At 42.2% G+C, this 27,078-nt stretch overlaps 2 protein-coding genes across 10 annotated transcripts in view; one reads left to right on the forward strand and one right to left on the reverse strand.

Annotated features, from left to right (window-relative positions):
• On the reverse strand, positions 1 to 23,687 carry LOC101953243 (uncharacterized). Of its 9 annotated transcripts, XR_010593786.1 has the most exons (21): positions 23,565 to 23,687; positions 22,521 to 22,659; positions 21,885 to 22,027; positions 20,430 to 20,547; positions 19,388 to 19,516; positions 19,037 to 19,263; positions 18,419 to 18,518; positions 18,007 to 18,081; positions 17,083 to 17,222; positions 16,620 to 16,773; positions 14,634 to 14,709; positions 11,766 to 11,855; positions 11,296 to 11,386; positions 7,648 to 7,737; positions 6,619 to 6,647; positions 4,547 to 4,638; positions 4,339 to 4,409; positions 3,246 to 3,344; positions 1,805 to 1,899; positions 1,401 to 1,527; positions 1 to 862 (listed from the first exon to the last, which is right to left on the reverse strand). XR_010593786.1 is itself a non-coding variant. In XM_065572932.1 (19 exons), the coding sequence occupies exons 1-19, from the start codon at positions 23,628 to 23,630 to the stop codon at positions 641 to 643; spliced, it is 2,172 nt and encodes a 723-aa protein (XP_065429004.1). In that variant the 5' UTR covers positions 23,631 to 23,687; the 3' UTR covers positions 1 to 640. The 9 variants fall into 9 exon arrangements, 6 of the variants coding, with proteins under 6 accessions (XP_065429004.1, XP_065429005.1, XP_065429003.1 ...); XR_010593785.1 differs by lacking the exon at positions 1,401 to 1,527; XR_010593784.1 differs by lacking the exon at positions 4,339 to 4,409 and having other exon boundaries at positions 724 to 862.
• Positions 13,165 to 27,078, forward strand: part of ITGAE (integrin subunit alpha E) — a 96,553-nt gene continuing 82,639 nt past the window's right edge. The window contains exon 1 of the mRNA XM_065572913.1: positions 13,165 to 13,327. The gene's annotated coding sequence lies outside the window, so the exon portion shown is untranslated. The remainder of the gene's footprint in view (positions 13,328 to 27,078) is intronic.

The following is a 27,078-nucleotide window of genomic DNA, read 5'->3' on the forward strand; positions in this document are numbered from 1 at the left end:
TAGAATAGACAAACACATTTATTAACTATAAAGATAGATTTTAGTGATTGTAAGTCAAAACATAAGTCAGATTTGGTCAAATAAAAGCAAAACGCATTCTAAGCTGATCTTAACACTTTCAGTGCCCTTACAAACTTAGATGCTTCTCACCACAGGCTGGCTCTCCCCTTTGATCAAGTCTTCAGTCGCTTGGTGGGGTGGTGTATGTAGGTGGAAGAGAGAGGAAGAGCATGGTAAATGTCTTTCCCTTTTATCATGGCCTTTCTTCCCTTGTGGCTTTGCAGCTCTTCCCCCTCCCCCCCCCCTTCAGAGTTAGGTGGGCATTGCCTCATTACAGTTCCAAACTGACCAAAGGAAGGGGAGTGACTCCCTCGAGAGTCTAACATTCCTTTTTTCCTGTGAGGCTGGGCTGGGTTTGTCCCATTCCTGCCCTGATGAGGTGTGAACTGCCTCTCTGCTCTTGGGGAGTTTTTGCCTGGGCTTATTTTAAGCCATGAGGATACATGTACATTTTCAGCCTCATAAGTACATACATGAAATTACAACCTATAACATTACTGTAACAACAATGCTCAGTGCATCATGAGCCTTCTGAAGACACCCAATGTGACAAACTTGCATTGGATACCACACAATCATTTTACAAGGATGAACATGGGGGTGCTGGGTGTTCCCCTGAGGTACAGAGCATTGCACCCATATAATCAGGCTCTGATAACATCCTCCTTGCTGCAAACTGGGCTTTGTAACGGGCCTCTGCATGTCTTCTGATAGCTGCAGTTAATTTTTCCTGTAGTTGTCTTTTGGGTTCTGGAATTTTTTCTCTGTCTTCTGTGTTTATCTGGTGCCCAAATACTTCAATCTATTAAAGCAAAAAAGGAACTCTTAAATTGGAGACACAATATTGTAGCAATATTTAATACTTTACATCTTACTTGAAGCTTTTGAGTTGTAGAAATAGTAAAACAGACTTTTAAAAAATTTGATTGGAAACCTTTCAAAAAGGATTGTTTTACTACTCTGTAACAATCTCAAAATAAACTAAGACTTTGATAGCAGTAGGGTACTTTTTTAATGTTTTATTTGACAACATTTGCGTGGACTCTTACTGCGTATTAATGACCTACTTGCATTAATACAGATTGTTTCCCTCTTAAGCTACCATCTCTCCCAGCCAATTGTTCATTTCCTAATGCAAGGTTGTTTAAATATATATCAAATATATATTTACATTTAAAAACATTACCTTACACTTATTTTTCAGGAGGGGCATTAATATTGAAACATGGTGGACTTTTTCCTGAACTTGGTGGCTTATTTTTGGGCCACATGCCCTTTTTCTTGGGTTTCCTTCCCCATCATTTATGATGTTTCAGAGCTCTGTGTTGTCATAACCTTACATCAGTAAAGATGGTTGGGTGAGTCTCCTTCCAGTGCCATTCTTAAATTGTCCACCATTTTCAGTAGAACAGTCCACTCTTTAACCATTTCAAGAGCTGAATGCACTGCCTATGTTGTGCTTCCAGCCTGGAGAGAGAGATATAAGCAGGTAATCTAATTCTAGTCCACCTGCAAATATGTGCCCCGTTAAATCAGTTTGAAATCACACCTTTATATAAACTGCTGCAAATTTGTAGTCCAGGCCTGACAACATGAGATGAGGATTAAATAGCTGCATCATTTACACTGCTGCAGTAGTCACTGATAGAAGGTAAGCAGTACTTTCCCCTTCAAATGTACACTGCATAACCATAGGGTTATATTAAGGGGAGAGAGGCTAAGGGTTAGGAAGCATATGGAATACCTCTGCATTTTTGCAGTCTTGGTTATAGTTCCGAAGATGTTCTTTGGTAGCTGCATTCAAAGAGTCCTGCTCGGCTGCATTGCTCCCATTAGCAACTGAAAAAGAACATAAATTCCTTTTGGACACTGGAGTGTTGTTTTAATCAAGATAAGCTATTAATACCCACTTTAATGCTAGGAGTAAATCATTGGAGCCTGTTCTCTCAGTGCAGGCCTGCAACTCCCTTTGGGGTTAACTAGACACGTGGGCTTGGAGAATCTCCCCTGAGGGCCTATTTTCTTAAGCAGAAACAATTACATTTTAACCCACAGGATGTCATCATTGCTCCACCAAAGTGCTGATTTAAAAAAACAAACCAAAAAAATCTTCATTTTTACATTTTCACTGACGTTTGATTATCATTGCAAGTTTTGTTCAGCAGGCTACAAATATAGAGCCAGAAAAGATACATCAAGTGAAAGGATATTTTCACCTAGAGAAGAATGCAGTTACCCTCTTAACCTTACAAATGTGCGGTTCCTTCAGAACAGGCTCATTGGTGGGGAAGTAGAACTAGATAGAAGTGCTGTTTTGGATAATTGGGACCTAGAAAGACTTTGAGGCTTTGTCTATCAAGATATGCGCTGCCCAGCATCAGAAGCTTGTAGCATCTTGAAAACAGTTGGGAAAATGTCCTCTACTTTATAAATCCTTTCCTTGGAGAGCCATGCAGAAGAGAGCAAATAATTCTCCAAGTAATTTTCTATCAAAATACTTCAGTCAACTGCTAATTCTTCTTAGCATGTAGCTAGATTAGATAGCCATAGTAAAAGAAGTCCAAATTAAGAGAGGATTGGGCATGGGAGCTATATAGATGTAGAAAACTTCCAATATTGCAATGTAATGGTAAAATTTGATGGAATTTTATAATTTCAATTAATACCATGAGAGGTTAGAGTCCTGGTTATTAATCCAGTCCTGACAGAGGGTATATTTAGTAATATCTGAATTTTAGATACAACATTCACTGGTACTTTTAAAGGGATATCCTTATATTTATGATATTTATGTAAATCAGCGTTTTTTTTTTCAGTGCAGTGACCATAACAGGATTTGTCCAGAGCCATTATGTACCTGACACCCCCGGTATAGAATTATTTTTTTGTCTAACATGTCCATTGGGTTGCACAAGTAGAGCAAGGCTATACCAATCACTGTTTTGGAGATGCTTCTGAACCATTTACCCATGGTATGGATGGATAGAGGCAATATACCTAAACTTCAGTTATTGGTAAGTCACTTTTCTGTACTGCAAACAGCATATGCAATATATACTGTAAAGTATTAATCACAACAGAAATCTATATTTGAAACTATTGGTAAAAAGAGAAATATGATCAGTCAACAGATATTTCAGGGACTTTATTTGATTTATATCTTTTCAGAAAACCATATTACTTACTTGTGTTTGCAGCCTGCATTAGCTGTTCAAGTAGATCCAGAGTTATGGTTTTTGCTGTTTTGCCATGAATTTCCCTGGTCCTGTTTGTACCATCTGTAACTAAAGCAAAGGCTACAAATGTAGACTCACCACCTTTCAGGCCAGGAATAAATTTCTTAATCTCTTTAGAGATGAATAACATACGGGTTACGAGGCTCAACCCTGATGAGGAAAGGTTTCCATGAAACTCCCTGATGGACAGTTATGGAATGATTTTCCACAATTGTTTTTTCTAATCCCAGGCTGTTACTTTCTGGCTTATGCTCCAAAACATGAAGGTTTATATCTTTGTATATATTTTTATTTGTCCCTCTCTCTTGTGCTTCTTCCAAAAAAAATAGCTCCAGCTTAATGTTTCCAGGCTAGTGAAATAGTGCACTATACTGTACCTAAAGCAGCTGCCACTGGTGGTGAGTGAGTTAAGGAGCTATCCTGGTTATATTTGGTAACTCTAAACCAGCAGTTCTCAAACAGTGGATCGGGACCCCAAAGTGGGTGGCAACCCCATTTGAACGGGGTTGGCAGGCCTGGCTTGGACTTGCTGGGGCCCAGGGGTGAAGTCCGAGCCCCTCTACCCAGGGACAAAGCCAAAGCCCAAGGGCTTCAGACCTGGGCAGCAGGGCTCAGGTTGCAGGCCCCCTGTCTGGAGCTGAAGCCCTCGAGTTTCAGCTTTGGCCCCCTGCCCAGAGCAGTGGAGCTCAGGCTTTGGCCCCCCCACGTGGGGCAGTGGAGCTTGGGCAGGCTCAGGCTTCGGTCCCCCCTCCTGGGGTCGTGAAGTAATTTCTGTTGTCAAAAGGGGGTCACGGTGCAATTAAGTTTGAGAACCCCTGCTCTACACTATATAAGTCCCTCCAAGGAAAAATGCCACAAAAGGAATAGGGAAGTCCAGCCTAAGGTAGCTGTGGATGTTCTAATTATTCATATATAATGCCTGATACTTTAAAAAAGAAACCAACCCTGATAAGCTCTTGGCTTCAGTAATATGTTGTAGCAATGAGTTCCACAGGTTAATTATGCAGTATTGTTAGCCCTTCCTGGGAAGACAAACACCTACCGTAGTTAACTCCTCTGGGATACTGAAGAGCAAGTTTGACTGATTTCAAAGGCAGCCCCAGTCCTTCAAAGCTGGAAGGAATGTGGAGCATCACTGATTATACAAATAAGAGCTAATCAGATTTTTCCCCAAGGTACTCTCCATGTCCCCATCAAAGCCTTTATTATATAGGTGTGTACGTGATAAGAGCCATGTAACTTTCACTAACCTGTAGGAGGTGGTGGTTGTACTGGGGAAGGTTGAGGAGGCAACATCTGAGATGGAGTCAGGGACTGCAGCGAAGGTGCAGGTGCTATGAGGCTATAAGAGAGGAGAGACACATTCTCATATATTCCACAGGCACACTCCACTGTGACACATGCTGTATTTATTTTCCTGAAGTCCCTTTGCTGCTGTTTTCTATCACACCTTTTTGCTGATACGGAGGCAATGTGTTTTCTGTCTCAACGGTGGGTGACAACCTGCCTTTCATTGTCAGACCAGCCCCTCCTTTTCACTCCCTGTCCTTTCTTTGTGCTACATACTTTTGCATAAAGAGGGACAATAACAGAGGTGAATGAATTCCAGATCAGGCTAGAAGAGAGATGATACCTGAGTTCTTCCTTTTGCTTGAGGCATATCATCACAAATAACATAAAAAGGATCCTATATAAGCAATACAGATTTTCAGTTTTTATTTTGAAGTGAATTTGATGCTAATGAAACACGTTGGCTTGACAGTCCTGAAAACTGATGTCTTCTCTTATCCATAGAATGGGTACAGCCTGGGGAGCAGCAGTGCAATCTTTCCATGCACTCCCAATTAGTGTACCATAACCCTCAGCTGGAAGAAACCATATGGGAGCAGTGGATAGCTCAGTCTCCATGCCCTTTGTGAATCACACTCTTAATCCTTAACCTCTCTGTTTAAAGATGCCAGTTCGTGCCACTTACGTTTAGAGCCCTGTTCGGATCCACGGATATAAATTGGTATCCGTGGAACCTCAGGGCTATCCCAGGAACCGCAGCAGCGAAATGAGCATAATGTTTGGCCACCACTCCCAGGAGCTAGCGCCCCATGCTGGCAGCTCCTCTGGCGCAGCTGTACCGCCCCCAGCCCCACCCACTGGGCCGGGCACCAGGCTCACCGGCAGCTGTCCCTGGTCATGCTCTTGTGTTCAAGCGGCTCGCACGCCACCAGACAGGAGACGCAGACAGCTGCGTGGAAGGGACGGGGGAACGGCTGGGGGTGGTACAGGCACACTGCGGGAGCTCCCGGCACGGGGTGCTGGCTCCTGGGAGCAGCAGCCCTACATTCTGCTCCTTTCGCTGCTGCGGTTCCCGGGAGAGCTCTGCGGTTCCGCGGATACCAATTTATATCCATCGATATCTGCATCCATGGATATAAATTTGTATCTGCGCAGAGCTCTACTTATGTGGTTGGTGTTTATGAGGAGGACTCCTTTCCACCAGGTCATTTAACAGGGGCTACAAAACATGTATCAGGTACAATAAGTACTTAGATAATAATGATTTTGAGCTGCTTTCATCTTCGTCTGTATTCATAGATTCCAAATCCAGAAGGGAGCACTGTGATTGTCTAACCTCCTGTATAACATAGGCCAGAGAACTGCTCCACAATCATTCCTAGGGCATAGCTTCTAGAAAAACATCCAATCTAGATTTAAAAAGCAATGATGGAGAATCTACCACAGCCCCTCGTAAATTGTTCCAATAGATGATTACCCTCACTGTTAAAAATGTATGCCTCATTTCCAGTCTTAACTTGTCTATCATCAACTTCCAGCCAGTGGTTTGTGTCACTGTCCTTATTTTACAGATGGAGAAACTGAGGCCCAGCAAGGTGAAGTGACTTGTCCTAAGTCACTCAGCAGACGGGTGGCAGAGCCAAGAATAGAACACAAGTCTCCTGAGTCTAGTTCTTCATCCACTGGGCCATACTGTCTGAGTGGAACAAATGACTGAAAGTGGCTGTATATCATTACCAATCCCCTGAGCCATTCAGTCCTCCAGTTCTATGGAAATTTTGCCCCACGGTTCTGGAGAATGAATCCTCTTCCCACTTTTGGTCATATGACAGAAATATTTGGCTGGAACTGTTAAAATATTTGTTACATTGTAGTTTGCTGTATTTCATATGGGATTTTTTTTAAGGCATTAATCACTCTGCTGCATTATAAAACAACAGTGGAAAGTCTTGGGGATGTTATCTTGACTAAGATTATTTCCCCCCTCCTCCCCCGAGTGTTCTCTTTGGTAGCATATTGCACAGCATCTTACCTTCCCTCTGAGTATGCATCAATAGAAAGCTACAAGAGAAACAGAAAGCAACATTCTAAGTCAAGATTTTTTTAAACAGCTTTGAGATTAGCTTTCTGCCTTCACTATGTCTCCCCCTGAAAACCCATGTCAGAGTTGTGGCAGGCCAGCTTTTGAATATCAGACAAGACAGAGTGGGCCTGGGGGAGTTTCACTCCTTCCACAAAGATACCTCTCCCATTCTATTGAACAAGGGTTCTCTGAGCTAGCTCTGGAAGGTTGGGCTGTTTGGCAGCATTGTTGACAGAACATTAATTTGCATCAATGGTAGTACAAGGCAGAATCAATGCAGCACCAGATAAGTACGTTTTCTCTATGGGTAACTAATAAATCTGGAAGATTGAAAGGAGTTAAATTAGGTTATTTATAATAAATTGCTCTTCTATACTGCCCTTCATTCAGATATCTTAGAACACATATAAATATTAAACTTCATAACCCCAGTGGGATATGCTGTAGTAGTTACTATTCCTACTTCAGAGATGTGTAAACTAAGGCATAGAAGGGATCTGTGACTTGCAAAAAGACATATATTGAGACAGGATTAGAATCCAGGAGTATTGAGCCCTTAGCCCTCTGCTCCAGCTACTATAAAAGACTAATTTAATTCAAATATAGTTTCTCCATTGACTGGAATCCCTCAAGACCAAGACATAAGACAAAGATGCTAATCAGAAAAACCCAAACTAGCAAACTTTATCACAAGTTTCTAAGGATTATAAACTGGTTGCTGTGGAAATGATTATAATGTCACAAATGGAATTAAAAAAATAAGATGGAGAATAACAAAAGCTTAATTAGTAAAGACCTTGTTTTCATGTATAAGTGCCTGATGATAATGAGGGAAGAAAAATAAATTATTTAAGCATCAACATTTCTAAACAGAATGTTCTTAAGAGTTGGCTATGAGCCCTCATGGGCTCTTTATGACCTGTAGTACTTAGCAGTGTCCATTTGGGCTCATTTTAATAAATTCAGCTCTTTTATTACCCTCTTCTCCATGAGTCTTTTGATTTCAGCTTGCAGCCCATTGATCTGTGCCTCTGCCTTCCTCTGTATTTCATAGCGCAATTGTTTCTCCTGGAAGATGTAATTTGAGATGGCAAAAGTGAGTAAATAGTCTAGACATCAAAAGCCAGTTGTGTCTTTTAGCATCTAGTTTACCAGCAGTGACCAGGAAGGCAAAGGTCAGTGAAAATTCTGTTGCAACACTACAAGAGAACAAGCACAGAAAACATTTCTATTAGGGCTGTCAAGCAATTAAAAAAAAATCTCAATTAATTGCACTGTTCAACAATAATAGAATACCATTTATTTAAATATTTTTGGATGTTTTCTACATTTTCAAATATATTGATGTCAGTTACAACACAGAATACAAAGTGTACAGTGCTCACTTTATATTTTTATTATAAATATTTTCACTGTAAAAAAAACAAAAGAAATAGTATTTTTCAATTCACCTAATACAAGTACTGTAGTGCAATCTCTTTATCATGAAAGTTGAACTTACAAATGTAGAATTATGTACAAAAAAATCCACATTCAAAAATAAAACAATGTAAAACTTTAGAGCTTGCAAGTCCACTCAGTCCTACTTCTTGTTCAACCAATCGCTAATATAAACAAGTTTGTTTACATTTGCAGGAGATAATGCTGCCTGCTCTTGTTTACAAAAGCTCCATGAAAGTGAGAACAGGCATTCTCATGGCACTGTTGTAGTTGGCATCACAAGATATTTATGTGCCAGATGCACTAAAGATTCATGTCCCTTCCTGCTTCAACCACCATTCCAGGGCACATGTGCATGCTGATGACAGGTTCTGCTCGATAACCATCCAAAGTAGTGCGGACCGGCACATGTTCATTTTCATTGTCTGAGTCAGATGCCACCAGCAGAGGGTTGGTTTTCTTTTTTGGTGGTTTGGGTTCTGTAGTTTCCGCATCTAAGTGTTGCTCTTTTAAGACTTCTGAAAGCATGCTCCACACCTCGTCCTCAGGTTTTGGAAGGCACTTCAGATTCTTAAACCTTGGGTCAAGTGCTGTAGCTATCTTTAGAAATCTCACATTGGTGCCTTCTTTGCGTTTTGTCACATCTGCAGTGAAAGTGTTCTTAAGATGAACAACATGTGCTGGGTCATCATCCAGGACTACTATAACGTGAAATGTATGGCAGAATGCAGGGGAAACAGAGCAGGGGACATAAAGTTCTCCCCCCAGGGACTTCAGTCACAAATTTAATTAACACATTTTTTTAACGGGCGTCATAAGCCTGGAAGCATGTCTTCTGGAATGGTGGCTGAAGCATGAAGGGGCATACGAATATTTAGCATATCTGGCGCGTAAATACCTTGCTACAAAAATGCCATGCAAATGCCTGTTTTCACTTTCTGATGACATTGTAAATAAGAAGAGGGCAGCATTATCTCCTGTAAATGTACACAAACTTGTTTGTCTTAGCGATTGGCTGAACAAGAGGTAGGACTGAGTGGATTTTTAGGCTCTGAAGTTTTACATTGTTTTGTTTTTGAGTGCAGTTACGTAACAAAAAAAATATACATTTGCAAGTTGCACTTTCATGACAAAGAGATTGCACTACAGCACTTGTATGAGGTGAATTGAAAAATACAATTACTTTTGTTTATCATTTTTACAGTGCAAATATTTCTAATAAAAATAATATACACTTTGATTTCAATTACAACACACAATGCAATATATGTGAAAATGTAGAAAAACATCCAACATATTTAATACATTTCAATTGGTATTCTATTGTTTAACAGTGCGATTAAAACTACAATAAATTTTTTTAATCGTGATTAATTTTTTTGAGTTAATCACGTAAGCTAACTGTGATTAATTGACAGCCCTAATTTCTATAATGATGCTGGGGTTTGTATCCTATGGGAATTAAAATTATGTTGGCCAGATTTCTGGGGTTCTTGTTAAGAATTCCATATTAGGACAGTGGGTGACAAGGGAGCTGATGTGCTATTGGAGGTGCCACCTTTAGACAAAAATACATAAAAATTAACTTGTCATTAAATATCTGATGGCATCTTTTGCAAGAGTATTTATTTATTTTGAATATCAGGGTTTGAAGGAGGTCATCTAGTCCAACCCCCTGCTCAAAGCAGGACTAATCCCCAGACAGATTTTTGCCTCAGATCCCTAAATGGTCCCCTCCAGGATTGAACTCACAACCCTGGGTTTAGCAGGCCAGTGCTCATACTACTGAGCTATCCCTCCCCTAGAGTAGAAGAGTTAGCTGTGATATCCAGGCCATGTTTCAACTCAAATAATTGCATGTTGCCTACAGTAACTAAGAAGAACAGGAGTACTTGTGGCACCTTAGAGACTAACAAATTTATTAGAGCATAAGCTTTCGTGGACTACAGCCCACTTCTTTGGATGCATATAGAATGGAACATATATTGAGGAGATATATATACACACATACAGAGAGCATAAACAGGTGGGAGTTGTCTTACCAACTCTGAGAGGCCAATTAATTAAGAGAAAAAAAAACAAAAAAAATTTTTTTGAAGTGATAATCAAGCTAGCCCAGTACAGACAGTTTGATAATAAGTGTGAGAGTACTTACAAGGGGAGATAGAGTCAATGTTTGTAATGGCTCAGCCATTCCCAGTCCTTATTCAAACCGGAGTTGATTGTGTCTAGTTTGCATATCAATTCTAGCTCAGCAGTCTCTCTTTGGAGTCTGTTTTTGAAGTTTTTCTGTTGTAATCTGACATCAGGAATCAAAATACTCAAAAACCAGTGGGAGAACACTTTAATCTGTCTGGTCATTCAGTGACAGACCTGCGGGTGGCTATATTACAACAGAAAAACTTCAAAAACAGACTCCAAAGAGAGACTGCTGAGCTAGAATTGATATGCAAACTAGACACAATCAACTCCGGTTTGAATAAGGACTGGGAATGGCTGAGCCATTACAAACATTGACTCTATCTCCCCTTGTAAGTACTCTCACACTTATTATCAAACTGTCTGTACTGGGCTAGCTTGATTATCACTTCAAAAGTTTTTTTTTTTTTTTCTCTTAATTAATTGGCCTCTCATAGTTGGTAAGACAACTCCCACCTGTTTATGCTCTCTGTATGTGTGTATATATATCTCCTCAATATATGTTCCATTCTATATGCATCCGAAGAAGTGGGCTGTAGTCCACGAAAGCTTATGCTCTAATAAATTTGTTAGTCTCTAAGGTGCCACAAGTACTCCTGTTCTTCTTTTTGCGGATACAGACTAACACGGCTGTTACTCTGAATACAGTAACTAAGTTCCTTCTGCAGCTTCAGTTGGAGAAGCTTTTCCTCTCTTCCTAAGGACCTTGTTGTGTGGTGCTACTGCTAGAGATTAACTGCTGTATCCCACCACAGAGAGACTATGTTTCTGTGAAGAGGAAAGTGACCCTGATACATTGCAGACTAAAGCCTTTTAGGATCCTTCAGAATAAAGTTCTGTAGAAATGTATGGGCTTATGGCTGAAAACATGTTATTTCCATACAGCTGCTGCTATAGGGGGTGTGAGGAGGTAATCACAACTCCAGTTTGGCTCATATCCTTATCAGCCATGCAGTTCCTCTTCCTCTCCGTTTCTCCAAATAGTACCTGTGATAGTTGTTCTTCCAGATAGACCCTTTGTGCTTCAAAGGTTCCTTTAGTCTCTTCCAGAAGCTGTAGTAGTCTGCCCTCTTGTTGCCTATAATTTCATTAAATAGTTAATTTAAGATGGCAAGACTATTTTTTAAAAAGTGTAGATCACTTAACATATTCGGGAGGAGTTTCTGAACTATGCATCACAGGAGGGTTTTCAGACACTGTTTAAGATGCCCCCCCTGCATGCCACTATATATTATATGAAAAATGAGTGCTTGGAGAAGGGGTACAGCCACCTCCATGCTGCTAGTTAGCAGTAAAATAGATTCTTTGACGGGAATCAGACGAGGTAGCATGTGATGGGGAGCCAAAGGGCTAAGAGGAGAGAGCCATAAAGGGGAGCAGTGTGATGGGGAAGTGTAATTGTAGTCCTATATCTGGGAAGACTAGGATTGTTTTGGTTTTGTTTTTTGTCTTTTTACCTCTTTTGTTCCTCTTCTCTAAACCTTTGCAACCTTTCTTCCTGTTTCAGTCTCTCCATGTGCTGCCTTTGAAGCATCTCACGCTCTGCTCTACAAACCAGAACATACTGATTTTTTATTTTAAATAAGTATGTGTGGGTTTCCACCTCTACTCCTACATCCAAGACAGAGCCCCAAGTATACCTTTCCCTTCCCCCTACAGTTTTATTCCTTTCAGTGCCTCCGAGTCTTATATCTGGCTTCAAGGGTAATCCTGCACATGGCATTGAAGCGGGTGTTCTTCCTTAGATTGTCTTTTCTTGGTCTGCTCCTCAAGAAGGCAAGCACTGCTGGCTAGAGGCCTGGGGAGCCAGGAGTATGCTCTTGGGCTTGATCTCCTTATTGGCACTTGCATTAAGTAACTGCACACCACTGAGCTAACGCCAGTGAATACATTAGTTAGAACCTTTTCTCCTGAAAGGAAAGAAGTTATCACCTCATATCCTAGCGCAGTAGGGATATACACCACTAACTGCAAAATGTTTAGGAGTTAACAATGCAACCATCCGCTATGAGTCAGATGCCTCAAGCTTAGATCCTGATACAATCACAACTGGATGTGTGTGTGCATGTGAGGGAGTTGTGTATGTAAATGTGGTCCACCGATCAGCACTTCTAAGAGCAAGGAGAAGAATCTTAGAATTGAATTGACCATATACACCCAGTGCAACTGCTGCTTTGCTTTCCCATGTCCCTTTAGGACACTACAGTGCATAGTGCTACTTAAAAGAAGCCACTGATCAGCAGAGCAAGCGTGGACTCTAGATGAAAAGCACAGAATGAATGTTATTTAAACTCTCCATTTCTCCCTTTTCTAGTTGCAAGTGAATTTCCTTCCCCAAAATGTGCCTGGGAAGGGTCTCCCAAATTCTACATTGTTTTGGTTCCTGGAACATATAAGATGCACCAGGCTTGCAGGGAGTTCCCATAAATGCAGAAGATGAAGTAAAACTGCATTTAATTCTGATTAAAGAGACAAGATTGGGGAGGTAATATATTTTATTGGACTAACTTCTTCAGGTCTTGTTTGAGCTCTGTGTATATCAAAAGCTTGTCTCTCTCTAATGGAAGTTGGTCCAATAAAAGATATTACTCACCTTGTCTCTGTAATATCCAGGACCAACACAGCTACAACACTTTAATTCTGATTGTTCTGCTAGTGTTAGGTTTAAATATAGTAGTGTGTAAATATCAGGACTTCAGCTCAGTCATCTGCTCAGCAGAGAGCATTAATCTGACAAAACCACTTAGTGGGTGATGATTTGCTCATTAGCATACTTATAGCATTGATAATAAAGTGGAGTATGGGAGGCTGCCAGTGGATGGTGCTAAAGTTTTTTGTTAATGATTGTATTTAGGGAAGGACATTCTAGGAGATTGGGGGAAGAGGGAGAGGAAGAGAAACTTGTAAAGTCAGTGGTTGAGACAGGCTCTCTAACTCCATCCACCCCCAGGGTGGATAGGAAATCACAGGCCTGTATTGCAGGGCCTCCAATGCGCATTATCCCCTAGGCTCCTTAGAGGTAAGGCTGGTAAATCTGTTTCAGTTCCAGATATAAAGTGGGAATCTTTGTATATTTTTTGCTGTTCGTGGAAGTTGGATAATAATGAAGCTAGAAGGACCAGTTTCACTGTTTACAATCAATTTCATTCCTTGGCTCTCACACACACTTAGCCCAGTGTTGCTGGGTTTGTGACCCAAACACCTTAAGAAAAGATTTAAATTCCCCTTTCCCTTCAACTCTCTTCTTTAAAATTTACCAACAGAAAAACTGTGAAAAACTGTGAAACTACTCCCAGGCTTATGCAATGAGCTCTCTGTAGGCCTCTGCCTGCATGAAGCTCATTGCAAGGTTTGAGTCAAAATCTAATTCTAACTGCCCCCCCCCCTTCTAATAAATTTTACAGTGGATCCCTTAAAGTTAGGCACAAAATGCTCAGGGCACTGGGAGGTCCCACATTGAATCCAGCAGATGGAGAGTTAATTTCTCTGCTCAAGTCTCTTATGGCTCATAGCTGCACAGGTGAAAGCTGTTGGTCTAATAAGGTGGGGCTCCTGAGGGGAGAAATCAGGAGCCCAATGCAGCAGAATGCCATAAATGTGGCTCACAGGCAGAAGCAGGAGACCTATGGTTAGCAGCAAACAGACTAAGCCAGGCCTCGCCAAGGAGGCGGAACTGGGCACTAAGCTTTAGAGGATTTTTTTTTTGGAGGCAGCATATCAAGGACTTTTGATAGTTGTTGGCTTAAAATCATTTGATTAAAACCTGTTTACCTCCAACTCCTGCCAATAAACACTTGGGAGGAAAACCCCATGTCTTGGAGTACGCTGACAGACTCTGCTGGTTTACAGCTCTCTAACCCTTTTTAATAGGCACCCTGCATCTCCTCTATCCCAGCCCTGAAGGTAGAGCAAGGCAAGGATGCAGCTGCTCTGCACCTGCGCTCATGTATAGTATAGTGCCCCCTGCAAAAATGATTTCTTCTGTAATGTAGAAATGTATATTTGTTCCTCTTTGAAAACTGCTCTTGGTGCCTTCCGCTCCATGCCCTTGCTGGGCTGTGTAATTGACAGCACCCCTAGGTCTGTACTGCTTCACGGGGTAGGTATGGTACATTCAGGGCCATTTGAGATATTAAAGGCAGCAGTCTTGACCAATCTTGGACTGAACTAGCCATTTTAATAGTCACAGCCCTGGCAGTATTATTGAGAAATAGATGAGTACTGTATAGTTACATCTACTATCGTCTCTAAATATGACTCAAAGTCCTGGTAAGAAAGATCTTGCCCTGTGATATGCAGGTGACAATAATGCCCAGTAGAGTTACCTTGCTTGTCTTCTGTCCTGAGCTCTGGTTCTTGGAGGTACTGGTACTCTGCACAAGTAGCTCCAGGGAGGCAAAGCTGTGGAAAGGAAAATAAAAACAGTGAGAACATGGCAATTGTCAGCTTTCTGAAGAGCACACAGAGATAGCCAGACAACAGCATCAGTTCCCACAGACATGTTAGACATGAATCTAGATCTGAGTTGATAGAAATTCCACGCAGAGTACATAGTGCTTAATCTGCCCATGTATATATTCAATAGCCTGATTATAGAATTTTCCAGAAAAATTCCAAATATTTGTGGCTGAAAGATACTTTTAGAAAATATTGTGAAATCTGCTAACAAATCACTGGTAATGTATGTGCTCATCTATCAAACATCAGTTATTGGGGCTTCTTGTTCAGGTTGTTTTAAGAGCATTTATTTACCAACTTCCTTCTCTACTGGCAGGATAGCATTCCCGTGGAACAGGAAGTCAGGGGTTTTTAAGGGACAGTAGTGCTGGTTATATTTTCTGTGTTCTGCATTTTTACATTTGTAAGAACTGTGCCTAAGTGCAGAGGCAGTGGCCATTTTCTTCTCAGAGTTGCTGCAGCGTGTACAGAGGAGATGCATGAATTGTGCTCTTCCTCGCGGAGACTTTACTTTTTCTTTCTTGCTGTTTTTCCTGTAATCTGGAATAAGACTGAGAGCATATGGTTCCTTTTTTGGATATAGGAGAAACATAGTACTTGTCTATAAACCAAGATCTATCATGTCTTGTTACATCATGGTAGTATTCTGTCTTATAACTAGTTCTGCATTTGCTTGGTATGAGCCTATTACTGTATTGTCTTATGGATCTGATAGGAGCGGTAGCACTGTCCACTAACAAGGTTAAAACATAATTTGGGTCCATCTGCACAGGTGAGACCAGACTATGCTATAACAACTCCTTAATTGTGGTGGTTTTGCTAGTTGTGACGCATGGCTAGAAAGGGTTAAACATCCTGCAAAATAAATAACCCTCAAAAGACGTGGGGAGATTTTTGTGTATTTACATATGTATGAATAGGGTCCACAATGTTATCAATAGTCCCTGTCTGTGCTGTATTCTGATAATTCAGAGGTCAAAAGAACATCTATCATTTAAATTAATTGTAAACACGGGCTATCTCGGTGTTCATCTCTTTTTTAAATGTAGTGTGAATGGTGGAGGAACAAGCAAATGGCCTTTTGATAATTCGTATAGCTAGGTACCGGTGTTGGACTTCCTTCAAAGTCATCCTAATGACCTTTTGTTCTCTGAGGAACTCCAACTTGTCAAAAGTCATGACATTGTATAAAAGATCCTTGGGTCCTGATTCTGTCATCTCAGATCTGCTTAGGCTTCATCGGGGGAAGTTTGAGTCGCAAGACTGAGGTCCCAGTTATGCTGGGACGCCCTGAATGTGACATTTGGACTATAAATTATGAACTATTTCTGAAAGAACTCTTTGCAACTACAAAGCTCATCATTTCTGCTATGAATCTGAACCGTAATGAATTGAACTCATATCTGTATGTATACTGATCTTTTAACCATACTCTCTCTCTTTTGTTTTTGAATAAATTTTAGTTTAGTTAATAAGAATTCGCTGTAGCGTGTATTTGGGTAAGATCTGAAACATTCAATAACCTGGGAGGTGATGTGTCCAATCCTTTGGGATTGGTAGAACCTTTCCTTTAATATGATGAAATAAGATTTACAGAAATTTTCATCATATTTGATCTGAGTACCTGGATGGAGGCCTGAGGCTGGATCACTTTAAAGGAACTGTGTGGTTTGGACTTCTGAGTGTAACCAGTAAGGTAATAAAGAAGCTGTTTTATGCTGGCTTGGTGAATCTAAGTATTGGAATATCCACCAGCTTCATGGGCATACTGAATCTAGATGGATATGTTGTTCTTGTTACACCTGTTCCAGGTGCAAGTCTTGTGCAATCCCAGGTGCAGGATGTGATCTCACCTTGTGTGGGATCATGGACTGGGAAGGGGTCACTGTCATCTCCGTGTAGCTGGCTGGACAGTTCTCTGAAGAAGTGTTTTCTGATCACGTCTTGAAATTCTTGCACAGACAAATTTGGCCCTTGAGTCCTTAGAGCTGCTTCCATCTGGCCTGGCTAAACCAAATAATAAGCAGTGATTTATGGCCCAGTAAAATGAATTGCAGTTGATGTGAGCTTTTGTAGCATCTCCTCCCTGCCCTTCCTTTATATCTCTGCACCCTCTTCTGTGTCAGGATGCTGTTGAACTTATTTTTTTAATCTTTCTTTTTGTCACTGACTCACCTCCTAGCCTCAGTGTTAAACACAGTCTTTGTCTCTTTAGCTCTACATTTTATTTACCCCCAATTATGATTTCTAAAATAAAAGTTATCATGGACTTGAATGAAACTGCATGTTTTGTGAGAAAGGAAATGTGACACTTACCGACTGACATGTCTTCAGATAGTCCCGAAGCAATAAGATGAAGGCTGTGCTGAATGCAGGGAGGCAGTTATATGATGGCTGATCAAGTCCAATGATTATCTGGTCCCAGACATAAAGCAGTGTATCCATGGTCAGGTAGCCTGTGAAAAGTAGCAGAGTGACCCTTTTACTACAGGCAGGGATATTTGTATGCATGAGATGCACCGAGTTTGGAAGGTCTGCTGGTCATTACAGGAATGAGCTGTACAATCACTCCTCTGCCAGGAGACTATGGATAACTCAGACTCTCGTTTTACGTCTCTGTTTGCTACTGGTTGCTTGTTGTTCCCCAGAATGAGTAGGAAAGGGGAGAGTGATAGCTGAGCAAATGTTAATTTCTAAATTGCTTCATTTGGGTGGATTTGTGGGCAGATTGACTCTTTTTTCCTTTCCAGAGATGATCTGAGGTTTGATTGTCTCAGCTAGATTTATCCATGCAAGGTTGGCTAAAAATAGCAATGGAGATGCAATAGCATGGACGTCAGCACGGGCTAGCATTGTGAGCATACCTAGGGTCCTCCGTGTGCTTATACAGCTGGAGTTGAAGCCCATGCTAATGTGTTTACACAGCTGTTTTTAGCCATGCTAGTGTGGGTAAAGTCAATCTGAGTATGTCTACCTGTGCTGTAATTACACCATGGACTGCTGTGCAGCTATACCCTAAGGACCAAATTAATGACTTCCGTTTTACTAATATCAGTGATACATTTGGCCCTATCTCTCTGTCTTCCCTCCCATTGGAGGGAATATCTCGTACCACTGTTCTTCATATACAACATTCTTTGTTCTCTTACAAGCTAGTCCTTATGTGGCAAAGCCCGATTCATTTTAGGATTGGAAGAAGTTGGCTTGTGACTCATTTGAAAACCTCAGAAAGGGCCTTACCCACAAAGACGGTACTGATGGCTGGTTGGAGCATGTGCTGCAGTGCCCTCCGCAGGGGTTCCTGAGGGTCCTCTGCTAGGACACAATGAAAGAGTTCAAGGTAAGTAGATTCTGCATAACGGTTGGAATTTATATGAAGTTTCAGTCAAGCTCCGAGACTAATGTGCTAGTTGTCTCATGAGCTGGTGACTGTATTTACATTTACACTTTATATAGGGCCAGATCCAATGGAGCTCTACCGATGGACACCAGCTGAGGCTCTGATTAATAGAACAGCTTTTCGCTGAGATAATGAACAGCGTATCAATCCCAAAGTGAAGGAAGATCAGGCTTTTTGTTTCACCTCCTAGAGAGTGGGCAATTATTACCACATAATACTTCTGTTATTTTATTCACTACACAGCAAAATTACCTGTCTGACTGTAAATGCCTCGAATGATGTTGGCCAGGTCCCTGTCCTTTTGCTCTAACATTGAGGTTGCTTCCTCCAATATACTGGCACTGGCGGGATCCTAGAACAAGAAATAACAGCATCTGTGTGAGAAATTAAAATGCATTGAGGGGAAGGGACACACTATCCTATTGACGTCTTTCCTTTATACAGCTCACAGAAAAGGTGCTGTACAGAACTAAGGAAAATGCCTGATGCTCCATTAGCCTCTCTAACCCAAGCTGTTTTATTCTAGGGAAACAATTTCTAAGGCAAACGAATGGCACAGTGTGTGGCAACTCCTTGTCTATTAAGGTCATTGAGAGAAACTGAAGAGGGTGGGTGCGCAGCTTTCCCCTGATTCTACGTAGGGCACAACCAGTCCAGATTTCATCATATGTTTGTAGGGGACTATGCGTGTGGTATAGGAGCCTGAGCTGTGAGGAGCAGCCAAGGGTAGGAGATCCATGGAGGAGGATGGAGAGGAATGATTTGGCTCTGATCCCAGTCACATGGACTCAATGAAGCCTCTGTAGACAGCTGCATCCTCTTTCTCCAGAGGTGGATAGGCCTGAAAAGGGGAGAGGCATTTGACTCTACCTTGGTGGAGGAGAGCCTCATTAACTGAGGTCGAAGGTTCATGAACGTGATAAACTCTTCAGCCAGAACAGCAGAAATGGAGTCCAAAGATAGGCTGGGGGCAGCAGCGTCTAGGACGACTTGCAGCAGAGGCACCAGTAAAAAATAGTCTGTGTCGGGCAGATTCATGGCTGTGTCTTGAAGCTTATGGTAATAAGAGAGAATGTTCCTCAGGGCTCGTGCTGCAACTGAAATAAAAACCCCAACTTTTTCGGAGTCCTTTTTTCCCTGGTATTGTATACAATCTTTTATTAGTTGCAAAAAGTAAAGGTCACGGCTTCACAATCACAAGATGACCACAAATGACTTCACCTTTGTTATTTTTCAGGTGCTGGAAAGTGGGTTCGGTGGACAACAGAGCCTGAGACCTCAGGAAAATCTCCCGGTCCTTTGGGGATTTAGCTTTATTCATTGCAACTTGGGACAGATACTCCATACGTGCTGGAAAGAAGAACAAGAAGGGAGGCCATGAAGGAGCCACAGGATTCAGTTTTTGCGTGATCTTTAATGTGTTCCCATTTTTCACCAGATTTCTTATTAACACACTACTAGATCTCTCTGTGCAATTGAACCCACTTACATTCATGATAATCTTTGTTTAAACTTTGTACTGATTTATATCCTGGGCCGTTGATTTGAGTGGAGCTGCACAGGATGCAAATTATCATAGAAGCTGACTCCATGTGTGTAATGACTGCGCTACCCTGCGAGATCACTTCTGAAAATAATTGGAGCAAACCGATCCATTCCAAAGGCAAGAAAGGGGCTCTTCAGAAGTATTTTATGAGCCCCAGGAATAAATAAGGGAGGGAGATCGCCCTAACCCTCTCTTCAATTTGGTGGCAGAATTTTAGCAAGGGCCTCCCAGAAGCCCCTTCCAGTGTGTCATTTAAAGGAACAACAAAATAAAACCACTGGATTTTTATGACTAGCCATGTGGAGCTGTTTACACTTGTCATTGTAAAATGTAAATGGGCAGGGATAGCTCAGTGGCTTGAGCACTGGCCTGCTAAACCCAGGGTTGTGAGTTCAATCCTTGAGGGGGCCATTTAGGGATCTGGGGCAAAATCAGTACTTGGTCCTGCTAATGAAGGCAGGCGGCTGGATTCTGTGACCTCTCGGAGTCCCTTCCAGTTCTATGAGATAGGTATATCTCCATTTATTTATTTGTTCAGACTATGAAAAGCAGTCTCCAGGTACCCTGTCTTTTGTGTTGTGGATAGATATTAATCCCTATATGTCGTACCACACGTGAATGGCGTAGATAGGATAGATTGATTTGTGAACGTGCCCAGAAGTTAGGATGGTCAAATATTTTATAACAAAAGAAGGAACCATTGAAATAAATAAATACCTTTGGTATTAGACAGGTACAGCCTCCAGGTGAGCCTTCTCAAGTCTGCAGGGAGGGGCTGGTTGAAAAAAGCTTGTAATTTCCCCTTCAGAGCTGGCCTTTCCTCCAGCAAATGCATCTGAAAAATAATGCACAATTGATAGCAGCTAAGTTCTAAATTAAAGCCTTTCAGTATAAGAACAAAGTGTCCCCTCTATATGATATGGACCCCTGCTATAGTCATGGAATCCAGTGAAACCACTCAGAGGGAGTTTTCAGACATGAGGTATATAGAAGCAGGCCTAGTATCTGTTGCAGGTGGAAGGCCTAGTGGGAAGATGAGTTTCCTTCTCTGTAAAATCACTTAGAATAAGGAGGATAATTAAATCTAGGGTTTCAGATCGCCTGGTGTCAGCTATATTTTATAGCTAAAACAAAGGACAAGGAATCAGACATCTGGGTTTTATTCCCAGCTCTGCTACAGATTTGCTGTACTGCCTTGGGCAAGTCACTTAGCCATTTATAACCACTGAACTATGTACAGTTTTCAAAATCAAGAGTGTTACAGCAGGAGGAAAGTGAACTCATTTCAAGCATAAGAATAAGGACTGCCGATGGGAAATCAGCCTGATTCAGATTTTTCCATCCTGCCTGCTGTCTGTCTGGTTTGCCCATTCCTGCCTAAGTTAGTTGTAGACAGCAGCTGTCAGGCTGGTGTGCAATTTGATTAATGACATGCAGGCACTAGGCAGGACTGTTGGTTTATAGGTCTGTGCATTGCTCCATCTTCTTAAGATTTGGCAGGGAAAGGATGAGTGGATTTATTCTGGTTCATTTTGTGCTGTGGAGTGGGTCATGGGGCATTGATAGTTTAGAACTGGCTAGGTTGCTGGCAGCACCTCTGCTGTGGATAGATAAGAGATAATCAGAGTTTCAGTGAACAGGAAGCACTGATTTACCTCATAGTCCCTTCAGATGGACTTGTTTGGGAGGTGACCTGTGCACCTAGGTGAGTGAGGGTGGAGAGAAGGTCCAAGATCAGAATGGAACTTTGCCAAGTGCTAAGGAAAGGACAGGGTGGCACATACCAGCGTTTGGAGTTGGGAGAGAAGGTATTGGTCTTTCCTGAGCAGAATTATGGAGATTCTAAAGTGTAAGTCAAGAGGGACTGAACTGGGACCTCTGCAGTGATGACGTTGAACACATCTTAGATTGCAAATAGAAATAGAGAGCCCTGAGCCACTTGGGTCCCAGAGCGGCAGTTTTGGTCTACAACCTTGAGGACAAAATCACAAGGTGGATTCTTGGCAAATTTCATGCCATTGGAGCAATATAGATGAAGGACTACAAAGGAAACTTGTTTGTCTTTAGACTGTGAAACGATCAGTTTGGAACAGTTGCAGGTCACATTAGTCCTTTATTTTGAATTTTCATGCAAATCAAATAACCCTCTTAGAAAAAGATAAGTAAATGTACCACTCCATTCTTGATGTGACTCAGAACCAGGGCTGACTTGTTTTTCAGACGATCACCATCTTGCAGTTCATGAGCAACTTGAATATACAGCTGCTCCTCTAGGCAAGTGCTAACTTGAGACATCAGGGGATTATACGGGTCTCCTGAAACAGTCAGAAGGTTTCTTCAGTGTTTATCAGGATAATGGTAAGACAACCAGAAAATAAATAGGGCTGTGTAACTCAGTGATTTAGCTATGAGTGTATGGCTAACATTTAACTATTGTAACAAAATACAGTCACCAGATATTGTTGTAGCAGGGCTCAAGCCTTTTGGCATTTTCTCTTGCAGTGCAGCATTTGTGTTACACAGCAAGTAAAATACTAGCAGAAGCCGTCGTGCCAACGCAGTAGAAGTGTGCATCTTGCCACGATTACTACACAGCTAAACTCCATGTATTCAGATACAACAGTGATAGGCATGGTATAAATGCCCATACAGGTACTAGGAAAGAAGCCAAAGGTTAATGGGCACCTTATTGATCTGCACAACGAAATAAAGTACTTTGATGAAAGGAAAAAAATGAAACAACCAGATGGTAACCTAGAAGTTGAAGGAAGAGGGAGACTGGATATTCTTCTCTTCCCAACCTGTTACCTCCTTGGATGGCCTTGGCAGCTCGCTGTAGGACGAAAGCCTTCTCTGCCGCAGAGAGGTCGGTGAAGAAATGGACGTGGCTCTCCGTCATCTGCTGCTGGGCAGCATCACATAACCGCGCCGTGAAGTCTCGCCATTCCTGCCCGGCATAGAGGGGATTCTGTTAGGCCAGCCTCCCTTGGGCCTAGATGTTCATCTCAAATGTGTGAAGACAGCCACGCTCTCCATGGGTCAGGAAGAGGGATACAGAGGTGCATGTGTGCCTTGGGGGGTGCCTCCACAAACTCCCTTCTGGCAGGCATTCCTTCAAGCCTAACAATAATCCCCCTGAGATTTACAGTATTCCTGTCAACCGCCATCTCTGGCAGGGTGTTGTCACTGTAACAGTGTGTACAAGACCTAGAAAGTGGCAGTGCAGAGGCTTTATCCTTGGGCCTCCAGGGGACTCAAGTGTTGTAGATGATTTCGTTACAGACAGGCACAGCAGGGTTACAGATAGCCCAGATGCTGTAGGCACAGCACATGGGGTCACAGAGGTCATGCAGGTTAGAGAGCCCTCCATCAGGACAGCTGCTGCCTTCTTAGTAAGTACAGCTCCAAAATGTCCCTCTGTGACTCCGACCTTTGCAGTAGTCACATCACTGGGTATTTTTACAGGCAATTGTCTTGCTTGTTTCTCTAGCAGGGGGGCTTTCTGGCTTTTGTGCTGGTTGCTCTATGTTTCTGAAGCTTGCTCACATCAAATTGCCTCTGGCTTTAGCAGAAACCTATAACTGACTGTTGCAATTCAGACCCAATGGCGCAAGACTATTGTATACAGTCCGTTATTTTAGCCCAAGGTGCAGGAGGCTCAGCCCCACATCCCCCAAACCCCTTGATAGTAACTGCAAGACAATCCCTCCTCCCAGGGGCATGGACTCAGGAAATGTAAATTCCAGCATTTGGTCACAGCTCTCTGGCCCAAGATCAAGAAAGTCCAAACTTTAAACCCCTTCTTGGCCCCTGAGGACCTGTCCTGACTTTCTGTGCCTCATTCTACCATACCTGTGAGTTCTCAATGTGATTTCGGGCTTTCTGTAGCCATGTCAGAGTTCCTGAGCCACCTGCCATTGCTTCGGGCTGTCTCAGCAGAGGAGTCCCGCCGTTGCTAGGGCCTGTTGCTACAGCAGACTTTACCAAGGCTGTCTCTAGTCTGGCTGTAGCACTAGCCACAAGGAAAATCTATTCACCCCCCCGCCCATCCCCTCTTCCTCCTCCCTCCAGAAACCACAACCTTCTAGTTATCAGTTGACTGACATCAGTTAAGAGCTGGTTGATTTCACCCTTTGCTTTACAGCATAAATAACATTAATTTGATCTCTTAACCAGTTTTAATTTTATTTATTCTCCACTGAGTGTTATGATGTTAAAAGGATCCTGTTAAAGGGCTCTTTTTTGTGTGAACTTGCTTTGGTTTATATGAATAACCACTTTGAAACGTGAAACTGAAATCTCCTGTTCTTCACTGGAGCAATAAGCAATTACCGGGAGTATTTGCATTAGTCAGCTACTGATGCACCTTTAGGTTCTCTGTGTAGGGTGAGGTCAAAGGACAGCTGTCCGAGACTTGCATCAGTTGCCCATTACTGCACACCCGGGTGTGGTTTATGCTACGAGATCCATTAATATTAAAAATCATTTAAAAACGAAAACTGTAAATAATCAATGTATGGGTGTGATGTGGCCTGTGCAATGTATCCTTCCGCTGTGCAGATAGTTCTGGTTTGAAATATAGTTTTGTTTGAGAAAAAAGCCTTCCTCTGTCATCCAGAGGCTTGGCTGCCCTTTCAGTAGCAGCTTTTGGCACAACAGCCACTTTCAACTAATTTCCTTTCGTGAAATGAAATACTGAACAGTCTGATTTTTCCCCCAAATGAAAATGGCAGCAGGACCACAACTTGCTTCTGAGAGGGCCGCTTGGCACTTTGGAGAATGTGAGCAGTTTAATGGCTCCTTTTTTCCTCTCTTCAGGCTGCTTCTATTATCTTTGCCTCTCGTTAACTCTTTCTCCCCAACAATGATAGGCATAAGAATTTTGCTTTTCAGGGGCAAGGTCCCAGCTACGCATTACCGGGAGCTGGTGCATAGTATGACACCATCTGGAGGGCCCACAGGCCAATCAGAATGCAGCTTGAGACAGTCATTTCCCAATAGTGATTCTCAAGAGCTGGCAAGTTCAGGGCATATTGCCTTTGGGGGTGAAGCAGCCACATAACATGCTTGCTGCATACTTCAGGGCACCACGCTGCATCTCTGCCCCCATTCAGTGGGTGACTCCCCCGCCCCTCTAACTGCAAATAATTAATAGAGATATTGGGTTATACAGCAGCCTGGTGGTGATGGGCCTCTTCTGCTGCTCATTCTGGACTATACAAGACAAACTGAAATGTGCAGGAAGCCCAGACCGGCTCCTGTTAACTATTTAAAATAGTTCTAGTTGATACTGTGGCTCTGGAATATAACAGGAATCAGTGCGCACCACTGAATCTGAAAACCCTTCTCCTTGTCCCTCTTAAGCCATGGTAGATGTGAGGTTTATCTTCTATCATAACTTCCTTAATTATTTATGTGATGTTGTTTCAAGCTGCAAAGTACCATATACAAGGCAGAAGAAATGGTCCTGCCTGGCACATGCACTTTGGTTCTGCTCTCTCAGAGCACTGAGTACAGTATAAATAAATAAAAATAATTCTTTCATGAGCTTCCTTTTCCCACAATCTTTAGAGTCTGGGAAAGCAGAGACAAGTAATGTGGTGTAACTGCCAGCTGGTCACATGGAAACATTCAGACTCACAAAGTGAGGGTGGGAGATATTCATGTGGTGTCTTGGTCATAACTATGACCTTGTGAAATGATTCCCCTGGGGGCAGAGGGACAGTGGCATGAAATCTTTATAATCTGTTAAATTCCTTTAACAACTGTTCATGTAAAAGAACTAAAAGTTGTGCTCTAGTTCAAACAGGAATTAATTCCAGGAAGTTCTATGGCTCGTGATACAGGAGGTCGGACTAGATGATCACAATGATCCCTTTTGGCTTTATCATCTATCAGTCTGTTGTTTACATCCCCACCCTTTTTAATGGCTTAATGGAAAACTGTCCCCTCCATAGACTCAAGTTCAAGTGTGAAATTGTTCACTAGTGAAATAAGTTTGTTGGCCAGAAATCAGTTCCCCTCAGACAAGTCTTGTGACTGGAGCCAAAGCACTAGGAGTCAGGACTCCTGGGTTCTATTCTTGGCTCTGACACTGACTTGTTGTGGTGTTTAGATGCTGCATATTATTATTAGAACTGGGAGCACTGGCTGTTGGGAATCTGAAAGGACAGGAAACAGGAAGGAGAGAGGAGGAGTTGAGGAGGCTGGGAGAGTTACAGAGTGTGCAGCTACAGCTTGGTAAAGAGATTTCCACTGTAAATAAAGTTCTGTTGAAGTTTGTTAATACCTTGCCTGGTTGATACAACATTTTGGTGATGAGGGTGGGATAACGACAGTCAATTGCAGCAGTATCAAAGGGTCCTACAATGTCAATCGCCACTTTTTCCCATGCAGATTCAGGAAGAGGAACAGGCTGTAATGGAGGGGTACATGTCACTGCTGTCTTATCATGCATTTGGCAAGTGACACAGGATTTTATGAGTGCTTCAGTTTGAGAGTCCATCCCTGGCCACCAATACAGATCCCGTAGTCGTTGTTTGGTTCTGACAATTCCTTGATGAGTATTGTGTGCCAGGTGTATGAGTTTTGATTGTAATCCTTCTGGCACAAGTAGCCGGTGTGTACCTCATAGCACACAGCCATTGAGCAAAGAAAGTTCATCCCGAACTCTAAAATAAGGCAGCAAAACTGGGTCAATGTTTTTAGGGTTACTGGGCCATCTCTTTGTCAGAAATTCCCATAATTTTTGTTGAATTGGACACGCTGAACAAGCAGCTTGAAATTGTTCTCTTGTAACTGCAGTAAGAGTGCTTGTAATAAGCGCAACTACTACATCCTCATCCTCCGGTGGACCATCTGGTGAAGGCAAAGGCAGGCGAGAAAGGCAATCAGCTACCACATTTTCGTGTCAGGCTTATATTCCAGTTCATAATTGAAAGAGAGTAATCTTGCAGATCATCTAGCAGTACGATATCCTGCTCTTCCCAGTCCTTTTGTGGTGAGCAACGTCGTCAAAGGGCTGTGGTCTGTGTGCAACTTGAACGTGTGGCCCCACAGGTAAGTTCTCCATTTTTCAGTAGCCCAGACACAAGCAAGTGCTTCTTTTTCAACTGTAGAATATTTTCTCTCAGCATTACTTAGTGTCCTTGAAGCAAATGCAACAGTCCTCTCTGTGTTGTCCTCATGAAGTTGTGTGAGGACAGCCCCAAGTCCATAATCAGAAGCATCAGTAGTTACAATTGTGGGCAATGCGGGACTGAATCGTGCAAGTACTGGACTATGTACAATCAAGTCTTTCACCCTTTCGAAACTAGCTTGTGCATCCGTTGTCCACACTAAGGTTGAACTTCTCCGTAGTAATTCT

Source organism: Chrysemys picta, chromosome 19, assembly GCF_011386835.1.
Source record: "Chrysemys picta bellii isolate R12L10 chromosome 19, ASM1138683v2, whole genome shotgun sequence".
Lineage (NCBI taxonomy): Eukaryota > Metazoa > Chordata > Testudines > Emydidae > Chrysemys > Chrysemys picta.